The 22,498-nt window shown below is 36.4% G+C and overlaps 1 protein-coding gene across 4 annotated transcripts in view; it reads left to right on the top strand.

Annotated features, from left to right (window-relative positions):
• Positions 1 to 22,498, top strand: part of IMMP2L (inner mitochondrial membrane peptidase subunit 2) — a 916,263-nt gene that overhangs the window by 614,199 nt on the left and 279,566 nt on the right. For all 4 annotated transcript variants that reach the window (XM_061197933.1, XM_061197935.1, XM_061197934.1 and 1 more), the window contains exon 5: positions 19,047 to 19,112. In XM_061197933.1, coding sequence (XP_061053916.1) covers positions 19,047 to 19,112 — 66 coding nt within the window. The remainder of the gene's footprint in view (positions 1 to 19,046; positions 19,113 to 22,498) is intronic.

The following is a 22,498-nucleotide window of genomic DNA, read 5'->3' as shown; positions in this document are numbered from 1 at the left end:
TATGAAATGCCTAGGTGTAGATTTTTTTTTAATTTATTTTTTGAACACTGTGTTCATTTTATTTTATTTTTTTTGACTTGAATAATATATATATTTTTTATACAGCAGGTTCTTATTAGTCATCAGTTTTATACACATCACTGTATACACGTCAATCCCAATCGCCCAATTCATCACACCACCACCCCCATGCCCCTGCCGCTTTCCCCCGCTTGGTGTCCATACGTTTGTTCTCTACATCTGTGTCTCAATTTCTGCCCTGCAAACCAGTCCATCTGTACCATTTTTCTAGGTTCCACATACATGCGTTAATATACGATATTTCTTTTTCTCTTTCTGACTTACTTCACTCTGTATGACAGTCTCTAGATCCATCCACGTCTCAACAAATGACCCAATTTCGTTCCTTTTTATGGCTGAGTAATATTCCATTGTATACATGTACCATATCTTCTTTATCCATTCGTCTGTCGATGGGCATTTAGGTGGATTCCATGACCTGGCTATTGTAAGTAGTGCTGCAATGAACACTGGGGTGCATGTGTATTTTTCAATTATGGTTTTCTCTGGGTATATGCCCAGTAGTGGGATTGCTGGATCATATGGTAATTCTATTTTTAGATTTTTAAGGAACCTCCATACTGTTCTCCGTAGTGGCTGTATCGATTTACATACTCACCAACAGTACAAGAGGGTTCCCTTTTCTCCACAACCTCTCCGGAATTTGTTGTTTGTAGATTTTCTGATGATGCCCATTCTAACTGGTGTGAGGTGATACCTCACTGTAGTTTTGATTTGCATTTCTCTAATAATTAGTGATGTTGAGCAGCTTTTCATGTGCTTCTTGGCCATCTGTGTGTCTTCTTTAGAGAAATGTCTATTTAGGTCTTCTGCCCATTTTTGCATTGGGTTGTTTGTTTTTTTAATATTCAGCTGCATGAGCTGTTTATATATTTTGGAGATTAATCCTTTGTCTTTTGATTCATTTGCAAATATTTTCTCCCATTCTGAGCGTTGTCTTTTCATCTTGTTTATGGTTTCCTTTGCTGTGCAAAAGCTTTGAAGTTTCACTAGGTCCCATTTGTTTATTTTTGTTTTTATTTCCATTACTCTAGGAGATGGATCAAAAAAGATCTTGCTGTGATTTATGTCAAAGAGTGTTCTTCCAATGTTTTCTGCTAAGAGTTTTATAGTTTCTAGTCTTATATTAATGGGTCTCTAATCCATTTTGAGTTTTTTTTTGTGTATGGTGTTAAGGAGTGTTCTAATTTCATTCTTTTACATGTAGCTGTCCAGTTTTCCCAGCACCACTTATTGAAGAGACTGTCTTTTCTCCATTGTATATCCTTGCCTCCTTTGTCATAGATTAGTTGACCATAGGTGCGTGGGTTTATCTCTGGGCTTTCTATCTTTTTCCATTGATCTGTGTTTCTGTTTTTGTGCCAGTACCGTATTGTCTTGATTACTGTAGCTTTATAGTATAGTCTGAAGTCAGGGAGTCTGATTCCTCCAGCTCCGTTTTTTTTCCCTCAAGACTGCTTTGGCTATTCGGGGTCTTTTGTGTCTCCATACAAATTTTAAGATTTTTTGTCCTAGTTACGTAAAAAATGCCATTGATAATTTGATAGGGATTGCATTGAATCTGTAGATTGCTTTGGGTAGTATAGTCATTTTCACAATATTGATTCTTCCAATCCAAGGACATGGTATATCTCTCCATCTGTTGGTATCATCTTTAATTTCTTTCATCAGTGTCTTATAGTTTTCTGCATACAGGTCTTTTGTCTCCCTAGGTAGGTTTATTCCTAGGTATTTTATTCTTTTTGTTGCAGTGGTAAATGGGAGTGTTTCTTAATTTCTCTTTCAGATTTTTCATCATTAGTGTATAGGAATGCAAGAGATTTCTGTGCATTAATTTTGTATCCGGCAAGTTTACCAACTTCATTGATTAGCTCTAGTAGTTTTCTGGTGGCCTCTTTAGGATTCTCTATGTATAGTATCATGTCATCTGCAAACAGTGATAGTTTCATTTCTTCTTTTCCAATTTGTATTCCTTTTATTTCTTTTTCTTCTCTGATTGTTGTGACTAGGACTTCCAACACTATGTTGAATAATAGTGGTGAGAGTGGACATCCTTGTCTTGTTCCTGATCATAGAGGAAATGCTCTCAGTTTTTCACCATTGAGAATGATGTTTGCTGTGGGTTTGTCATATATGGCCTTTATTATGTTGAGGTAGGTTTCCTCTATGCCCACTTTCTGGAGAGTTTTTATCATAAATGGGTGTTGAATTTTGTCAAAAGCTTTTTCTGCAACTATTGAGATGATCATACAGTTTTTATTCTTCAATTAGTTAATATGGTGTATCACATTGATTGATTTGCATATATTGAAGAATCCTTGCATTCCTGGGATAAATCCCACTTGGTCATGGTGTATGATCCTTTTAATGTGTTGTTGGATTCTGTTTGCTAGTATTTTGTTGAGGATTTTTGCATCTATATTCATCAGTGATTTTGGTCGGTAATTTTCTTTTTTTGTAGTATCTTTGTCTGGTTTTGGTATCAGGGTGATGGTGGCCTCATAGAATGAGTTTGGAAGTGTTCCTTCCTCCACAATTTTTTGGAAGAGTTTGAGAAGGATGGGCGTTAGCTCTTCTCTAAATGTTTGATAGAATTCACCTGTGAAGCCATCTGGTCCTGGACTTTTGTTTGTTGGAAGATTTTTAATCACAGTTTCAATTTCCTTGCTTGTGATTGGTCTGTTCATATTTTCTATTTCTTCCTGGTTCAGTCTTGGAAGGTTATACCTTTCTAAGAATTTGTCCATTTCTTCCAGGTTGTCCATTTTATTGGCATAGAGTTGCTTGTAGTAGTCTCTTAGCATGCTTTGTATTTCCACAGTGTCTGTTGTAACTTCTCCTTTTACATTTCTAATTTTATTGATTTGACTCCTCTCCCTCTTTTTCTTGATGAGTCTGGCTAATGGTTTATCAATTTTGTTTATCTCCTCAAAGAACCAGCTTTTAGTTTTATTGATCTTTGCTATTGTTTTCTTTGCTTCTATTTCATTTATTTCTGCTCTGATGTTTATGATTTCTTTCCTTCTGCTAGCTTTGGGTTTTGTTTGTTCTTCTTTCTCTAGTTTCTTTAGGTGTAAGGTTAGATTGTTTATTTGAGATTTTTCTTGTTTCTTGAGGTAGGCTTGTATAGCTATAAACTTCCCTCTTAGAACTGCTTTTGCTGCATCCCATAGGTTTTGGATCATCATGTTTTCATTGTCATTTGTCTCTAGGTATTTTTTAATTTCCTCTTTGATTTCTTCAGTGATCTCTTGGTTATTTAGTAATGTATTGTTTAGCCTCCATGTGTTTGTGTTTTTTACATTTTTTTCCCTGTAATTGATTTCTAATCTCATAGCGTTGTGGTCAGAAAAGATGCTTGATATGATTTCAATTTTCTTAAATTTACTGAGACTTGATTTGTGACCCAAGATGTGATCTATCCTGGAGAATGTTCTGTGCGCACTTCAGAAGAAAGTGTAGTCTGCTGTTTTTGGATGGAATGTCCTATAAATATCAATTAAATCTATCTGGTCTATTGTGTCATTTAAAGCTTCTGTTTCCTTATTTATTTTCATTTTGCATGATCTGTCCATTGGTGTAGTGAGGTGTTAAAGTCCCCCACTATTATTGTGTTACTGTCAATTTCCTCTTTTACAGCTGTTAGCAGTTGCCTTATGTATTGAGGTACTCCTATGTTGCGTGCATATATATTTATAATTGTTATATCATCTTCTTGGATTGATCCCCTGATCATTATGTAGTGTCCTTCCTTGTCTCTTGTAACATTCTTTATTTTAAAGTCTATTTTATCTGATATGAGTATTGCTACTCCAGCTTTCTTTTGATTTCCATTTGCATGGAATATCTTTTTCCATCCCCTCACTTTCAGTCTGAATGTGTCCCTAGGTCTAAAGTGGGTCTCTTGTAGACAGCATATATATGGGTCTTGTTTTTGTATCCATTCAGCAAGCCTGTGTCTTTTGGTTGGAGCATTTAATCCATCCACATTTAGGGTAATTATTGATATGTATGTTTCTATTACCATTTTCTTAACTGTTTTGGGTTTGTTTTTGTAGGTCCTTTTCTTCTCTTGTGTCTCCCACTTAGAGAAGTTCCTTTAGCATTTGTTGTAGAGCTGGTTTGGTGGTGCTGAATTCTCTTAGCTTTTGCTTGTCTGTAAAGCTTTTGATTTCTCCATCGAATCTCAATGAGATCCTTGCCAGGTAGAGTAATCTTGGTTGTACGTTCTTCCCTTTTGTCACTTTAAGTATATCATGCTACTCCCTTCTGGCTTGTAGAGTTTCTGCTCAGAAATCAGCTGTTAACCTAATGGGAGTTCCCTTGTATGTTATTTGTCGTTCTTCCCTTGCTGCTTTTAATAATTTTTCTCTGTCTTTAATTTTTGCCAATTTGATTACTATGTGTCTCGACGTGTTTCTCCTTGGGTTTATCCTGTATGGGACTCTCTGTGCTTCCTGGACTTGGGTGGCTATTTCCATTCCCATGTTATGGAAGTTTTCGACTATCATGTCTTCAGATATTTTCTCGGGTCCTTTCTCTCTCTCTTCTCCTTCTGGGACCCCTATAATGCGAATGTTGTTGTGTTTAATGTTGTCCCAGAGGTCTCTTAGGCTGTCTTCATTTCTTTTCATTCTTTTTTCTTTATTCTGTTCCATGGCAGTGAATTCCACCATTCTGTCTTCCAGATCACTTCCACCATTCTGTCTTCCAGGTCACTTATCCGTTCTTCTACCTCAGTTTTTCTGCTATTGATTCCTTCTAGTGTAGTTTTCATTTCAGTTATTGTATTGTTCATCTCTTTTTGTTTGTTCTTTAATTCTTCTAGGTCTTTGTTAAACATTTCTTGCATCTTCTCGATCGTTGCCTCCATTCTTTTTCCTAGGTCCTGGATCATCTTCACTATCATTATTCTGAATTCTTTTTCTGGAAGGTTGCCTATCTCCACTTCATTTAGTTGTTTTTCTGGGGTTTTATCTTGTTCCTTCATCTGGTACATAGCCCTCTGCCTTTTCATCTTGTCTGTCTTTCTGTGAATGTAGTTTTTGTTCCACAGGCTGTAGGATTGTAGTTCTTCTTGCTTCTGCTGTCTGCCCTCTGGTGGATGAGGCTATCTCCAGAAACACTTGAATTAGCTACATCTTCATCATATAACTCCTCTGAGTATTGTATTTAAATCTTTAAAGCCTGCAATTATAAGGGTTTAGGGAATAGTGATTGTAAAAGATGAGATGTTTAGAAAGTTTTCCTCCTATGTATAACACAAAACAGTGTAAGAGGAAATAATTGTGTTTGAAACAGAAGGCCAGAAGAAACTTAGATATTATCTCATTGAAAAAATTATATCTGAGGAGGATAGTGTCCAAACTATACAGGGGGTAGTGTTGAAGAAAAGCTTTGGGAAGAAGAATTGGAAAAGACCTGGGACATTTCTTGGATGGTGCGAGAGAGAATTAGAGGGAGGCATCTGAGTGCCAGTGAACAGCCTGGAGGGATGGGCAATGCGCTGGAAAAAAGCAAGCAAACAGATGGTAGTGGCAAGAAAGAGCTGATAAAAGGTGGGAGAGATACGGTGGTGTGCATCAGCAAGGCTTTGGGGCTATACATCTTTAAGGGAAGCTGAATCAGAGGATTTTTGTGAGAAATATTTTTGTGATTTTGTTATATCTTTTCAAGAAAGGCATTTTATTTTAGGGAGTAGACTTAGGTTAGTTAAAAGTCCCAAACAGAGTTTAATAATGTTGCATAAGTGAAAACATCTCTCCATATGGTCAGTCCAAAACATGATGCCATTGCCTATAAACCCACTCTAAAGAAGATTAGCCCCCTGAAAACGTATTCTATACTGGAGATCTTTCTTAATCACTGATGTTTGTGCTCTTGTTTCTTGGCAAAGCTCCCCTGCTACAGTGAAATGAAACTCATAAATTTCTACCATTCAGATGAAGAATGGTGGGTGGTGAGCATATGTTTCTGAGAATCTGCTTTTATTTAAATCAAAGCCTCCTTCATGCATTTAACCGATAGGCATGTAAGACCAGTTGGAGATTATTTCCCTTAATTCTATTTGGCCTTGTTTTACTCCATTGTAGAGGTATTTGAGAGTTATTAATGGTTATACCTGTGTCTGGAAGACATTCATTAAGCTTCAGCTGTGGGAGCCATATGGAAATCAGGCCCCCTATGAATTTCCTGCACACATGAAGAGGAGAGTTTGCTTCCATTTTGACTTAATAATCTCTCACTGCTGTTCTGGTTTTGAGGAAAGCCGTTGATCATGTTTGAGCTGTAGAGTGGTTTCAGAGCCTGTGAAATGTACAGCTCACGAAGAGCATCAAAGTGACAGCTGGAGAGATTAGAGTCCATTTTGTGTGTGTACAGAATTAGAGGACTGAGGCTCACAAAAGCAGGCAAACCTTCTCACATTAATCAACGTCTTTTAAAGGAGAATCAAAGTGGTTTTCTGTAAGGAAAAATACATGTGGGTAGACACTGTATATTCCATTTTAAGTGGGTCTCCATTATTTGCAATAAAACTTTGTGGACTAGAAAAAAAGTGTCTACCATATATTTATATTAAAGAATGATAGAAAAGGGTAAATCGTCTGGCAAATTGTAGCCGCAACATACTCAGTTTTTATTTAAAAAGACATACCTGAACATATTTTATAGTTATTGCTGACTGTATACAGTCAACTAAAAATAGCAAGGTGATCTTCAGCCTTGTGAAAGAATGCATCACAGGTTGAGATATAGTTGTGATTTTTGAAATGGGATTCCTTTGGTGTTCTGTGTCTAGAACACTTGCAACTAGGGATATTTTGACCTCTGAATTTTCTTACAAAGGATAAAACTTTTCTAGGATAACCTAATGGGAAAGGACAGTCACGAGATTGTAACAACAGCATAACTGACTGCCGGATTCTGAGGCTCTGTTAAACCAATTTGACTAGAAACGAAATTTAGCAACTCTAAGGGTCTTCTGTCTTCAAGTGGTTTCTTCGGTGAATCTATTGGCCCTGCACCCTCTTCCTACTTACCTGATGGTCTGTACCTCTGTGGCTTGGTTTACGCTAATAACTTGGTAACTTCTGTTAGTTCTTGGAAATATTCTCCCCCTTTTTCCTCCTATTGTCCCCAAAATTCCCTTACAATCTCTCACAATTCTTTTAACCCCTCCGAAGTGCCATTCTCAACCTGCCTCCTTTTATCAGACATTTATTCTCAGCCACTAAAAACCCATTTTAAATTTAAGCCCTTCTAGCTTCTCAGACACTAAACTCTTACCCTTTCTGTAACTCTGTGTATTCCATCCAGCAGAGAGGAAGGAGGTAATACTAGGAGGCTTAGAAACAAATAGGAGTTAGACATCTGATTTAATGGTAGCATTTTTTTTAGTTTAAAGCTTTATAAATAAACTATCATAGTAACAAGTTATTGCAGTATAAATAGCAGGAAATAAAATACTAAGAAAAAGTTTCTGATAACTTAGCAACTAGAGCTATATAAGTGGCTATCAAGCTGAGCAAGTAAATGATAATGCTGGTTTCAGACGTGACCAGTTGCGTTGATTTTGCAAAATCTCAAACCTCATGTATTTTTTTCTGAAGACAGTTCATGAATGCTATTCAGTGTACTACTGGGGGTATAACGTTGACACTTCCAAGGGAGCAAATTGTGTGTAGTTATTGGAACCTAACAGAATTCCTCTGCAAAACAGTAGTACTCTATTTTAAAAATTAATAAGTCCAACAGGGTTAGAACAGAAATGAGCCAGGAAGCTTCATATTGTACTTATATTCTAACTTCTACGTGGTCAACCTCCTCCATGAGATCGAGCATTTTAGAGAAATTAGGATAGTTTCCATGATTGTGTGGAATCTCACCTCTCCTCACGCATATACCTAACTCAATTTTACTAGGAAATTTTGAATCTGCAGCACAGTAGATACATTAATAATGCGTGTCACCACAGTAACTAGAAATGGTAATCCACAGATATGTGCAGTAGAAAAAAGAAAATGGAATGGGTGCAAATTCTCAGGCCATAAAAACCAGGTATGCAAAAATATATACCTTTATTTTGCCGTTTCTGGATTTAAGTTTCTTATTGCTAACAAAACCTATTCTTTTCAAACTGAGATAAACTTAAGAGCCTTCTGAGGCAATTCAGAGCAAATTAAGTCTGTTTATTGTTCTACGTCTTGTCAGAGTAGCATCTCAGCTTTGGGGAGTTTATATTGTGATAGCATCAGGGGAAGGACAGCTGAACCTCAGTCCATGCTGGTATCTACTGAGAGGTATGTTGGCCTGTCTGGTTCTCAGTTGTAAACCCACCCCCCAACCCGCCACCCTCTGCTCTCTTGCTGGCATCCACTGAAATACCCCCATTCCCATCCGACTCTTTATTTATTTATTGCCTGACCCTGAAAAGTATCACATGGTAACCACAATCATGAGACAAAAGGGCCGGGGTTTAGTACATCAGTTTATATGTCACATGTTTATCTGATAATAGAAAGTTACATTGAAGACATTCTGGCCATGTTGTTTGGAGTGCACACCTCTGATGGGCACGTGTGAATTTAACAGCTTCTGTCCATTGCAAGCACCTGTTGGGCCCAATTAGTCAGACTTCAAAAGCTTAATGCACCATAGGTAAAGTATTCATTTTTGTATTTATAAGGATAAAAATTCTGTCTCATTTATTCCAGATATTTGGTTATTCATTCTGGTTAGAAATGAATTATGGGTGAAAAAGTGGGTGGGCGCTAAGTGCTGGCTCCAGGTAAAATGGTCGAGACTGTCTTTGTTCCTCACTTTTACTAGGATGTCCCCTGCCCTGAGCTTGGCATCTCACACCTCACAATATGACCAACATCGTGGCAAACTTGTGAGTGAGCTAAGTTAGAGACAGGATGATCCTTGTGCCATTTTCCAATAGCCTTTTTCAGGTGACTGCAGGTACCACTAACATCTTGTATGAGCATCGGTGTAAATGTCCTCACTTCAGCTCTTACATACTAGGACAGTTGTCCCTCGGTATCCGAGGGGGACTTCAGATACCAAAATTTACAGATGTTCAAGTCCCTTACATAAAAAGGGGTAGTATTTGCATATAACCTATGCACATCCTCCTGTATACTGTAAATCATCTCTAGATTACATCTAATACCTAATACAATGTAAATGCTATGTAAATAGTTGTTATACTGTATTGTTTAGAGAATAATGACAAGAAAAATCTGTATACATTCACTACAGATGCAACCATGGCAGGCCTAACTGCACAGTACACATCAGCAACAATGTAACATTTTCTTTCTTTGAATACTTACAGATTGCTTTCATTTAATGACCTGAAAGAGAAATATATAGAATAAAACACAGAATATTTAAAATACAAGTATAATTATAGAAAATATAATTATAAACAGAGAAAATATAAATTCACTTCTCTCTCACACTCACACACACACTGTGTTAACCCTCATCAAAACCCTGATTATTCTCTCTTGATAACCCTCATATGATGATAATGATGATGGTGATGACGATGGCAATGATGATTGATGTATTATTTTACCGTGCTGATGGGATGAGGGGATGAGATGTCTGGCACTGTAGGTAAGTGGTGAGACACCAGGCTAACTTGAACCTTCTGGCAGGACGTCAGAAGGATCAACTGGGTTTCAGTTGCAGATGTTGAGACTTTGGAGGCGGCTCAGTGATACTGTCAGGATCTGTAGAGGCTGAGGGCTGAGGATCTTCAGGCTTGAAGGCCAAAACTTCACAATTGCAGGGCTTTAGTTAGAAACATTGTTACAGGAAGCTGTTTCTTCTTTTCTTTTCATCATCAAACAAATCTTGCAGTGGTTGTAGGCGCATCGTTATCCCTCAGGTAACACAGAGGCTTCATTCCATCAAAGAATCATACTTGAAGCTCATGTCCTTTTAATGCATGAAACTGTCAAAAAAAAAAAAAAAAAACTGCTGCAGATTTTTCAAGCATCCAAACTGATAGCTCTGCCTCCTCTAAGTCTTCTGCATCACTATCATTATCGTCTGTAGAGGATTTCAGCAGATCTTTGAGTTCCTTGTTGGTAAAAGTTTCTCTATGCTACTAGGTGTTTCTCAACATTGTCCTCGATCATGTTAGAGAAGCTTTCCCCACTAACTTCCCTTGGAACATTCCTGACTTTTGCATCAGTAGTGGGGATGCCCCTGAAATCATAGACAACCTCACTCCATAATGGCTCCCAACATGCACTCCTGTCTTGGGCATTGGGACATCTACAGTCTCTGTAATTGTGAAGCTCTTCCATAAATCCACAAGTCTTCCTGAAGGCAAGGCAAGTGTAAGTTGCTTTAATGCACCTGATGATGCCTTGATCAAGTGGCTGCAGCAGTGACGTAGTGTTAGGAGGCAGGATCATTACTTCTGCATTCTTGTCAGTGAAGCAGAGACATTGGGGTGGCTGGGAACATTGCCAATGATGGGGAGGCCCTTGAATGGCAGCCTCTTCTTTTCGAGGTATTTTTTTCACTTCAGGAATGAAGCACTGGTGGAACTATCCCAAGAACAAGATGGCCATCACCCAAGCCTCCTTGTTGTGTTGCCAGAACACAGGCAGGCAATTTGGGGTTTTCATCACATTTCATCACTATTGAAGACTTGCTCTGGAAGGTAGCCTTTCTCTTCTATGAATTTCTTGAGCTCTTCTGGGGGCACTGATGACGCTTGGCATCAGCCAATGCTGATTCTCCCGTGATCTTCACGTAGCTCGCCAGCCATCCCTTAGCAGCCTTCATCTCCTTCCTCTCGCTCTCCCCAGCCCCTTCACAGTAACGCTCGTAGAGATGAAGTGCTTTTCACGCATAACTTTGCCATCAACAGGGATAGGCTCCTGTGACATGTTCTCTAGCCGCACACTTCATGCTTTCTCAGTCTTTGTAAGCACTTTAACATCAACCAGAGAGACTGTTGTTGCAATTGTAGGTGAAGCACTAACACTTCCGCAAATTTTAGCTTCTTTCTGCTTTATTGTGTGAATGCTCAGTTCGTTCTTACCAACCTTACTGCCCACTTTGGCAAGCGACATGCCACTTCTCAAAAGATCTGGGATTTTCATTTTCTCTTCGAGAGAGAGCACTTTACACTCCCCCTTAACCTTTGAGGGATGCTTTGACCACTTAATGGCTTTTTAGGAGCCATTTGCTTCACAGAAACAAAGGGTGCCTACAGCATAAGCAGCCAACGAACAAGATGCGAGGTGAACAGTGTTCAGACGACTAGGTACTGGAGAGAGACTGAGTGTCTGTGGAATGGCAGGAGGCTGCAGCAGCCCACACATCACTCCATTCAGTGGATTTAGTGTAGTGCTCAATGCACGGCAAATTGAAGTTTTGCTTTCTGGGACTTTCTGGAATTTCTCTTTTATCCAGATGTTTTCAACCTGTGGTTGGTTGAATTCGTGGATGCAGAACCCAGGGATACAGAGAACTGAATTTATTCATTTTGCATTTCAGTTGGTCTGCTTTTTCTGTGCCATATTCATGCATATGTATATGGCTTGATATGGAAAATATCAATAGCTTACACTTTCAAGTTCTGTGGTTTGTGTATTCTTCAAGCCTACCATAAGTATGTGGCACTATTTCCCAACCTGTTTAAAGTTTAAAGTATAAATCCAGTTAGCTTAATCATGATATTAGGGTTATGAGACTAGACTGATGGCTTTAATTCATTTGAAGACCAGTTAATTTTGTTTTATTCCATGGCCTTAAGTGCTACTCTACTAAAAAGTCATACTCAATGAGATAGCGCAGCTAGAGGAGCAAAAGCTGTCTTGACTACAGCAAAAACCGCTCAGACACTCCTGAGTGCATACTCTGAGGACAGATTAGTAGTATTTCTATATGAATGTCTGCACTTTGAGAGTCTATACTGAAAGAATAGTCAATATTTATATTTATGTTAGGTATTCATCTCCTCCACTTCCACAGATATGGTCAACTTTAAGCATATTCAATGTGTGAAAACACAAATTTATAAAATAAATAAATGAGGGAATGTATTTTTCAGCCCGGAAGTTTCTTTATAGTTCAGAGGAGTTTCTTTAAATAGTATGATTCCATATTGTACGTTGGAATACACACACATACACACATATGTGTATTACATAAGTGCTATATATTTTATGTATGTACTATATATATTCATTTCCATACAATTCTAGACAGTGAAGTATAAGTACAGTTATGTTCACAACTGAAGATTGCCGTGTTCTATGTTTGGAAATGCTTGAATTAATAAACATGGATAGAAATTAGCTCATCATTATGATTATACTACATTTCTTAGATTTTTCACAGTTAAGTGAAGACATTTATTTTTCAGAATCAAAACAGTCAATTATAAAACTATTTCAGCTTTTTCAATTACAGAAGTTAGAGTCATCATACACATTTAATTGATTTTGTATCATCAAGGCTGATTTACTGATAAGACAAGTTGTCACTATTTGCTTATTAAACTTCTTCTAATCGTAGTTAGTGACGGTGAGACAACTCTTACATTTAACCAAGAAAATGTTTATCAATAGACAACAGTTTCATTCTTTAAAGTTCATGCTTTTGTTGTTTCATAAGTACTATTAGAATACATTTATTTATATAAGGAATTGTCAGCCATAAATCTGAAACATAAGCTTATTGTACCTGCTGCTACATCCTTGGATCACTAGAACCGACTGGAATCTCTCAGGGTCTCTATAGGATCACATTGCTACTGCTCAGGAGGCTGATTCAGGGAGGCTTTGCTTTGAGAGAATAAGCCATCCGTTCCATACCCCATCACCACCCACAAAATAAGTCTGCCCAAGAGCACTGTCCCCAGTGCTCTGAAATTCTACTCACTTCCCACTAGGATTTTCTACACACATAATAACCCGCTGCCCCTGCCTGATGGTGATCCTTTCCCAGGATTTCCCTTCCCCCAAGACCTGTTCCCTATGTAAGAAAATATGGTATCACAGAAGAAAAACTTGAAGCATTAACCTGGGTTCCTGCCGCCTCATCTGTAATTCACTTTTCTAACAATGAGGCCCTTGGATTGGAGCATTTTATGAGATATCTGAGCAAGAGTAATGGTTAGGGATTGCATATATACACACATACATACACTTTTTTTTAAAAGGTTATTCTATGACATATAGGTTTTTTGGGTTTGTTTTTTAAATTAATTAATTAATTAATTGTGGGCTGCGTTGGGTCTTTGTTGCCGCACGCGGGCTTTCTCTAGTTGCGGCGAGCGGGGGCTACTCTTGGTTGTGGTGCTCGGGCTTCTCATTGCGGTGGCTTCTCTTGTTGCAGAGCATGAGCTCTAGGCACACAGCCTTCAGTAGTTGTGGCACGAGGGCTCAGTAGTTGTGGCTCGCGGGCTCTAGAGCGCAGGCTCAGTAGTTGTGGCGCATGGGCTTAGTTGCTCCACGGCATGTGGGATCTTCCCGGACCAGGGATTGAACCCGTGTCCCTTGCATTGGCAGGTGGATTTTTAACCACTGCACCACCAGGGAAGTCCCATACATACACTTTTCTGAAACTGTATCTGAAGTTATAAGCTTCACACTTGTGAAGATTTCAAGAAAAAACCCAAAGAGCAACAAAAAAGTCTTGATAATTTCTTTTGTTTAAGTTTCAAAGATTCACATGATACAAAGAGAAGTCTGCAAGGGGCAAAAATGTAGGTGAAATGCTGACCTAAGTAAAAACTTTTAGAGTGCTAATTAATAAAACTGCATTGAATTCAGAAAATAAATCATTATAAAAGGGGCTGTTTGCACAAAGTTCGAGCTACTACTGATAGTGAAGCAAGTATACAGAATTCAACATAGAAATAAGTCATTTTTATCATGATTTTACAGATAACACCCATTTAATTTAAAACTGACCTGTGACTTTCCAATATGAATACAATTATATTTAGTTTTCACGTTTCTTTAGTTAATTGTGTAATAAAATTTGACCAAACCTTTAAAAATGCCTTTCTTGCCCTCTAATGCAACAGACTCTGAAATTATTGGAGGGTTTATGAAATAAATATTCTATCTATGTAAGTCTTAAAAAAAAAATCCTAACGATTTGCTTGTGTCCAGTTAATTGATCTCCTTTATGAATTTATTTTAGGAAGAGATGCCTCTAAGATTTACCGATTTCCTACTATGCGTTAGACCCTCTGCTGGAGTTTTCATGTGTTCTCTCAGTTGTTATATGATGCTAGAGGTGGAAGAAATCATCAAGATTTCTAGGGGTTCCCAAACTCATGTGTCCTCAGTCACTGAGACCCACATGAAACAAGCTGTTGGCACTGGGGCAACTTCTCAGGATCTGCTTCTCAGATCCAGTGGACTCTTTTCATGGAAGAATGTAGGCTTGGGGTGCCAGATCTTTGTATTTTTCTAAGAAGAACAAGAAATTAGAATTTTTATGTGACGTCTCCTGTTTGTTTGGCCAGCTCCAGATTTAAAAATAAATAAATAAATGATGTGTAGACCAAACACAACATTTCTGCAAGCTAGATCTGATTGTCTGACTTCTGGTTTAGGACTTCTGATCTAGCCTTATCTCTCCGAAAATGAGACCCAGATTGTTTACAGGGCTTGCCTACAGTCAGCAGCTGTCTGTACCAAAGGTGGAACAGTGACCGTGGATTCCATTTCCAATGTCCCCCAGTCCATGCATTTGTAGGACACAAGGCGCCCAAGCAGAAATGCTTAGGCCATGGAGAATGGGTGAGACTGAATATTGCCAGGAAAGGGCTAGGTACACTCGTAGGCCTTTTCTAGCTCTAACCTATGAAAATCATGTGAAACCCAGGCAATATTTTCCAAAATTAAAAAAAAAAAAAAGAGAGAAGAGAAGAGAAACTATCATTTGCTAAGGTTTTTCATGACTTTTTATTCTGTTGTGTGGACTTTTCATTTTCATTTTGATAATAAAGCAGCAATACTTTTTTTTTTTTTTTACCATTTTGATGATGTAAAATTAGTTGATTTAATGCATGTCCATCCTTTCGACAGTATAAAAAATAGTCTATCTATTACAGGTCATTCCTAGAATATTAGTTCTTAGTTTTACCTCATTAATGAAGAGTTAAAATTTAGACCTTTCTGTGATATATGCCAAGGTGACTTCTAATCCTGAGATGAATTCTATAATAATCTGGGCCAATCCTGAACCATATAAATATAAAAATCTACACAACCCACAGAGGGAGGTTTTAGAATTTTACTATAAATGGGAGAAGGGTGAACGTGCTCAGACACAGGGTTCAGGTATATGTCTGACATCAGGATGAGCACAAGTGTACCAACAGAGAGGGTGGCACACTTGCTAATCTCCTCATTCCCACAGAACACAAGAGGGTCTCTCTTGAGTTTTCCAGAGTACCTTCCCAGTGTTCCAAACAGGATCAAAATAACAACCTTTTGGGAACATACACAAACATGAAATTAGCTACAAAGGTTATGAGACTGAAGACATGGCTCTGTTGGCTTGTCACAAGGTAAAAATGGTAACACTTCTATCAAGATAAGAAGTGAAATTCAAGGAGAGGAACATTAAGTATCACGGAAATCTTATTATGTCTATGCTAACCCTTCACCCTTCCCCACAACCATTCTCGTTAGAGATAAGTTCTGCCACATCAAACTGATCTACTGAGACCTACGCAATAGAGGGACGATTCTAGGCATCTTGTCCAAACCTCTGGTGAACCTTGCCTAATTAAATCTTTGGCATAAAACAGAATGCTTAAAATTCAGACTCCAGTAATAAATATTGTAAAACAATGCTTATTATGAAAACACTAAAATTTCAAATTTAAATGCAAATTTTATTGGGCAGCATACATCGTGTCCCTAAAGTAAGGCGTAATCCTTCACTTGTTATTTTTCTCACTTCTAGAAGACAGGCAAGTGGCCAAGAAAATGTAGACAAAGGGAATTTCAGTGACTTTCACAGTGTAAATCTGTAATAACTCTTGTACCACTTGTACTTACATCCAAGTAATGCATTCAACAGCCTAATGATTAAAATATAGATATAGATTTTGAACAGTAATGGGATTAATGTTAATAATAGCCTTTTTAAAAAATTTTGAATCATGTGATTAGATTCATGAGATTAATATTACATTAAAATTTATAGATACATTTGAAGTAGTAATTCATAAGACTTTAATTATATATGTAGCTCACTTTGTATATTCTATTTTGCCTCATGATCTTACTATGTAGGTTATTTTAAAATATAAAATAATTTTCAAGTATATCTCAAAAGCTTAAAGGTTGTGGCGTAAATACTATTTTACGCTGATAAGGGTTGCATTTCATGTTATTTCATTAATGTTAATAGCGCATCAATATTACGTGGGGAGACTTGATAATTAGTTCAGGTCTCACTCCTGTCTTGGAACGTTTCTTCTCAGTTAATATCATGTGACACAAATATTTGTCATCTTCTAATGGACTTCCCAGTAATCTGAACCAAAAATCCAGGCATGTGTTTTATCACACACAGAACTATGCCCCCCGCCTTTGCTTTATATCCTTCCTAATTTTTCCCAGTACAGTTGCATGCATGTTTTCTCTTTATAATTACTGAAGCAAGGTCATGGTACACATAAATTTTCTAGCTCGCATGTTAAATCTATGTATCCTGTTGATATTTCCACATCATTAAAAATTCTTTTATAACGTCATTTTTAATGATTGAAAAATATTTTATGTGGATGGACTATAATTTATTTCACCAATCTTTTCTTGTTGATTTTTTCTCTCTTTTTTAAAATAGACAACATCCATGTAGCTAAAATTTTGTATGCATCCACAACCATTTCATAAGGATACATTCCTAAAAGCATAATTGATATGTTAAAGAGAATATAAAATCTTAACCTATTTACCGAAAGGTATGTTACATGATCACGTACTTTAGGACATGTACTAAATCCTCAACAACAAACTGTATTAATAGTATTATTACTATTTCTTTGTCAATATAATAGGAAAATGGTGTCCTATTGTTTTAATATACAATTCTTTGGTGATCACTGAGGTTGAATTTTTTTTTTAATACATTTCTGGTTATCTAAACAGAGAGACATGGAGGCAAATTTTTCTAAAGATCTATAAGTAACCCTGAACAGAAGACATGAATTCCGTCATCTTGAATGTGCCCAGATCCCTCACTCTAGCTGTACATAAATGACATTAAATTTATAGAAATATACTGTTTAGTCAATTCAGTGAAGGGGACAGTTCAGTCAAAAACTCTGATCAAATTTCCTTTTAAAATAAAGAATATTAATAGTTAATTTAGTGGAAAGTTATGTCACTAAGTTTCACAAGTAGACTCAAATGGTTTAGATGATTTTGTTTTCTCTGCAAGATATAATGTGAAATATAAATCTTATTGAAACTGTGTATTTCCTTTGATGAAGTATTACATTTTGAATGTATTTAATCTTTTTTAGTATTCGTGCATTTACCTTCCTTTTTAAAGGTAATTCAATTCAAAATGTGACTTGAATTGAAAATATTTTTATCTATCTCTGATTTTTAAATACATGTTAAGTGATCATTTATGTGATATGTGAGCTGTTTCTTGAAACACATGTTAAATCAAAAGACTGAAAATGTTATTGGCAGGAAATTGAACATATTAAGATTGAGTTATCCATTGCTGTGTAAACTCTAGCAGCTTAAAACAACAAACATTATCTCACACATTTTTCTAAGAATCAGGAAACCAGAAGCAGCTTCAGTGGGTGGTATGGCTCAGGGTCTCTCATGAGGTTGACGTGAAGCTGTTGGCCACAGCTGCACTTTCTGAAGACTTGACTGGGGCTGAAGGATCTACTGAGTTTTGTTTGTTTGTTTGTTTTTAATTGAAATGTAGTTGATGTACAATGTTATGTTAGTTTCAGGTGTACTGCCTAGTGATTCGACATTTACATACATTAGGAAATGATCACCACAATAAGTCTAGTAACCATCTGTACCCATACAAAGGTATGAAAATATTATTGGCCATGTTCCTTTTGCTATATATTACATCCCAGTGGCTTATTTATCTTATAACTGGAAGTTTGTACCTCTTAATCCCTTTCACCTATTTCACCCAACCTCCCACTCCCCTCCCTCCTGGCAACCACCCATTTGTTCTCTGTATCTATGAGTGTGTTGAAGGATCTACTTCTAAGTTCATTCACATGAAGGTTGGCCAACCTTAGTTCCTCACTAAATGAGTTTCTCAGTAGGACTGCTGAGAAACAGACATGGCTTCTCCTAGAGTGAGGAATCCCAGAGATAGAGTAAGGGGGGAGGAGGGAAGAGAAGGGGAGGGGAGTATTTATTTGAGTAAATGGAAGTGACATCCTCTCCTCTGGGTGGGCCTGGTCTAAGTGCTTTGTTAGAAATAAACCAACATGGAAAAAAAAAAAAAAAAGAATTTCCTAATTGTTTGTTTTTTCAAAAAAATTCCTTTCTTCATTGTTTTCTTTCTTTAAATCAAACTCCTCTGTTTATTTTAAATAAAATGAAGAAACTTAAGTATGTTATCATTTTAAAGAAATGCCTAATTATTTTATGTATGAATCCTCTTTCCTACAGGTACTTAGATTTAATAATGAAAATCTTTATACTTCTGGGTTTTTATTAAATTTTTTTCTTTTTTTTTAATTTTTGAAAAGTTTCAGTGTGATCCTTTTCCCTCAGAGGTTTAAAATAAGAATTCTTTCACTCTTAGCTCTATCTCACTTGGGACCTAAGTAGGACTGATGTCATGTCACGGTTGCAAAGGATCCTGTAATGACTTTAATATAGCGTATTGTCTTGTAAAATTTCTTCTCATTTTCTTAAAACAACAGACATAACTGATTATATAACCTTATCTTTTTCTAGGTCTCCTAAAAACCCAGAACAGAAGATCATTAAGAGAGTGATTGCTCTTGAAGGCGATATCGTAAAGTAAGAATTTAAACTGGTTTTTTTTGTTGTTTTTTTTTTTGTTTTTTTGTTTTCTTTGAGTTTAGGTTGTAAATATCTAGATTTTTGTTGAGTTTTAAATCACCTCACATGGAAAGTACATTTCAATCCAAAGAGGTGTCTTTGAAGTCTTCAAACCTTTGGAGACTTTCCAAATGAACTGGTACATCTTTAGTGAGTATCATCAACCATTTCAGGATATAACACATAAATAAACTGACTGATGGTATTGTTATCCTTTACTGGGAAGCACAAGAGAAATAAATATTAATTAAGCTGAAATTAACCACATTTTATAAAAAGACCATTAAATAACTGTTTTTCAGGTATTGAAATTAGTATGATTGTTTTAGGTTATGATGTCAAGGTTCATTTTAGAAAAATTCAATAACATTTTGTTGTTTTAGAAGCAAACGCAGGAACTAAGGGGGAGCTTTTATTATAATAGAGATGGGGGAAGATGGAAAAGAATGTGAAACAGAAGCTTCTGAATCAGTGACAAAAACAGTAGCTTTAAAAAATAACATTGTCACAATCAGGTGTTTTAACAATGTGTAGTAACATCTTATTTATTCTACTTGCTGATAAGTCTAGAATAATGTTTGAGATTCAACTATTAAATATTGATGTAGCGTGATATGTCTCATATTGATTGCTTACTTTAAGTTACAGCCAAGTCTATACAATGTGGGATTCAATATACTTTGAAAACTATATTCAGAAAGTTTTTTGATCCTATTTTCCCAAAAAGCTTGTATTAACGACAATACAGTTTAAGCAATCTCATTAAAATGAACCTCAATTAAAATGGTCTAGAGCAGAATCTACACCAACAGTTCTCAAAGGATGGCCCAAAGACCACTAGGAGTTTCCAAGACCCTTTGTGGGGTTCTGTGAGATCAAAACTACTTTCCTAGTAATACTAAGGTGTTATTTGCCTTTTCATTGCCATTTCTCATGAGTGTACAGTGGAGTTTTCCAGAGGCTACATGATGTATGATATTGCAGCAGATTGAAGGCAGGAGCAGATAAGAGAATGTGGCTGTCTTCTATTAAGCCAGATACTAAAAAGATTGCCAAACATGTTAAAAAAAAAAAAAAAAAAGCCACTCTTCTCACTGTTTTTTCTCTTGTTTTGGAAAACAACTATACTTTTCATTAAATATGTTCTTTGTGTTAACATACAAGTTTATTATTGTTATTTTACATTGAATCACTAAAGATTTTTTTTAATTCTTCATTTTAATTTCTAATATGATAAATATTGACATCTAATATACACATAAAAGTTCTTTGAGACCTCAGTTATTTTTAAGAGTGTAAGGGTGTCCTCAGACCAAACAGTTTGAGGACTTGCTGATGCAGTAATGAATGGCAAACATTGTCATGTCCAGATTAAGTAATCATTAATAGCCTGCATGGTATCAATGGAGCTATCGAGGTATGGTATGTTTAGTTTATGTTCATGAGTATTTGTTTGGTCTTTTTCTCTTCTAAAATCTTTATTCAATTATAAAGCAGAAACTAACACACCATTGTAAAGCAATTATACTCCAATAAAGATGTTAAAAAAATCTTTATTGAGGTATAATTTATATACATATATATACACATATATAATTCACCCATTTTAAATATACAGTTCAGTGAGCTTTAATATAAATGTATACAGTTGTGCAACCCTCACTGCAATCTAGTTTTTGAGCCTTCCTATTACCCTCAAACATTCCCTCACCTGATTTGCCCTTAACTCTGGTTCCCATCATTCCCCGTTGCCAGTGCCACACAACCATGGATCTGCTTTCTGTCTCTATAGGTCAGCCTTTTCTAGAAATTTTATTTACATGGTAATATACAATATGTAGTCCTTTGTACCTGGTTTCTTTCACTTAGCGTAGTGTTTTTTGGTTCCTCCGTGTTGTGCACCTGTAGTTTGTTCCTTTATATTATTGATTACATTCCATCATATGGATGCACAACTCTTATGAATATATTAGAAACAATGAGTTCTACCTTTTAAATGGGTAAATCATATGTTATATGAGTTACACCTCAGTAAAGCTATTAAAAAACAAAACAAAAGAAAGATCAATAAAGTAGGCAAAAATTTCATCTATGTAAAGTAATCTAACAGGATTAGGAATGTCAAGAGATACATTTTATAGTATAATCCAAAGGTAACAAAAATTTCATTCAGATGTATCATTATTGCTCACTAGCTGACTAGTCAACAATGTGAGATTGCAAAGCTTGTTCAGACATAAAAAAAAAAAAGAAACCTCTGTGCAGTCAGGAGTCCTACAACAGACCTCTAGGAAAAACAGGATGGGTTGTTGCTTTCCTCAGTAAATGTAAATATTGGGTTCACAGAGGAGAGGCTGAGCTAGATAGAGGGCTAATGGTACAGGATTGAAGGGTGAGAAAAGGGGATATGGGAATGTAGTCGGTTTACACCTTTTTTCCCCACTGCTGCAACCCACGTGTGCAAAGTCTAGCTTCTTTGTTCCATCCTGCAAACTGACACTTTGGACATGCATCCCTTTCTGGCCCCATCACTGTGCCTCTATCATGCAACAATGAATACTATGAAGAATGGAAGTGGCAAGGCTCAAGACTTTTCCACTGTGTGGCCTCTAAAGACTAGTAAATAATTGATTAGAAGAAAATTACTTTTGTATTTGGTGTTTTAAAAGAAAATTTTAAATTTCATTTCTCTGAATCTTTGGTACCTAAATATCCTAACCTTCCTGGACTTTCAATTAATAATTGAATATATTCCTATAATGATTTTCTAACAGCATTAAAAAACATTAAGGGATATTTAGGGAATAAAATACTGTTTACTCATGTGCTTACTTCTTTTCTCTGTGACCCGTTTTTAAAAATATAAGAACATATTAAAATTTTTTTTAATATGCTATCTCTCTACCACTGGAAGTCATTAGTCAACTGGTGTCCTAACTTGTAGTAGGCAAGGTGCTTTGGTCTGTGATAGGACTTTCCAGTCCCACCTTTATCTTGGTTAATACTGGTTTACCTAGCAGGCAAGCTAAGTAATGTAGGTCTCTAGAAAAATATTTTTTGGAAAAAAATTATTATTTTATTAAATGACCAAAGAAAAACAAATCGGACTTATCAGGACTTGGTTATACTTACTGTGGGTTTTATATTATTTTTATTTTGAATCACACATAATTGGAGGCTATAAAGGGAACCATAATCTTTTCAAAGGTTAAGCCCTTAAAAGGCTTAAGCCAGTCCTCAATTTAATGTTCTGTTAGTGAAACTCCTTCAGATTACAATAATAGAGAGTAAAATATAGTTTAAAGAGCACTCGTTTGAAAGCTACCTGGGGAAGGAAGGGTGAT

This window comes from Eubalaena glacialis, chromosome 8 (genome assembly GCF_028564815.1).
Source record: "Eubalaena glacialis isolate mEubGla1 chromosome 8, mEubGla1.1.hap2.+ XY, whole genome shotgun sequence".
Taxonomy (NCBI): domain Eukaryota; kingdom Metazoa; phylum Chordata; class Mammalia; order Artiodactyla; family Balaenidae; genus Eubalaena; species Eubalaena glacialis.
Note: the sequence above shows the minus strand (reverse complement) of the source record. Positions and strands in the feature narration are given on the sequence as shown.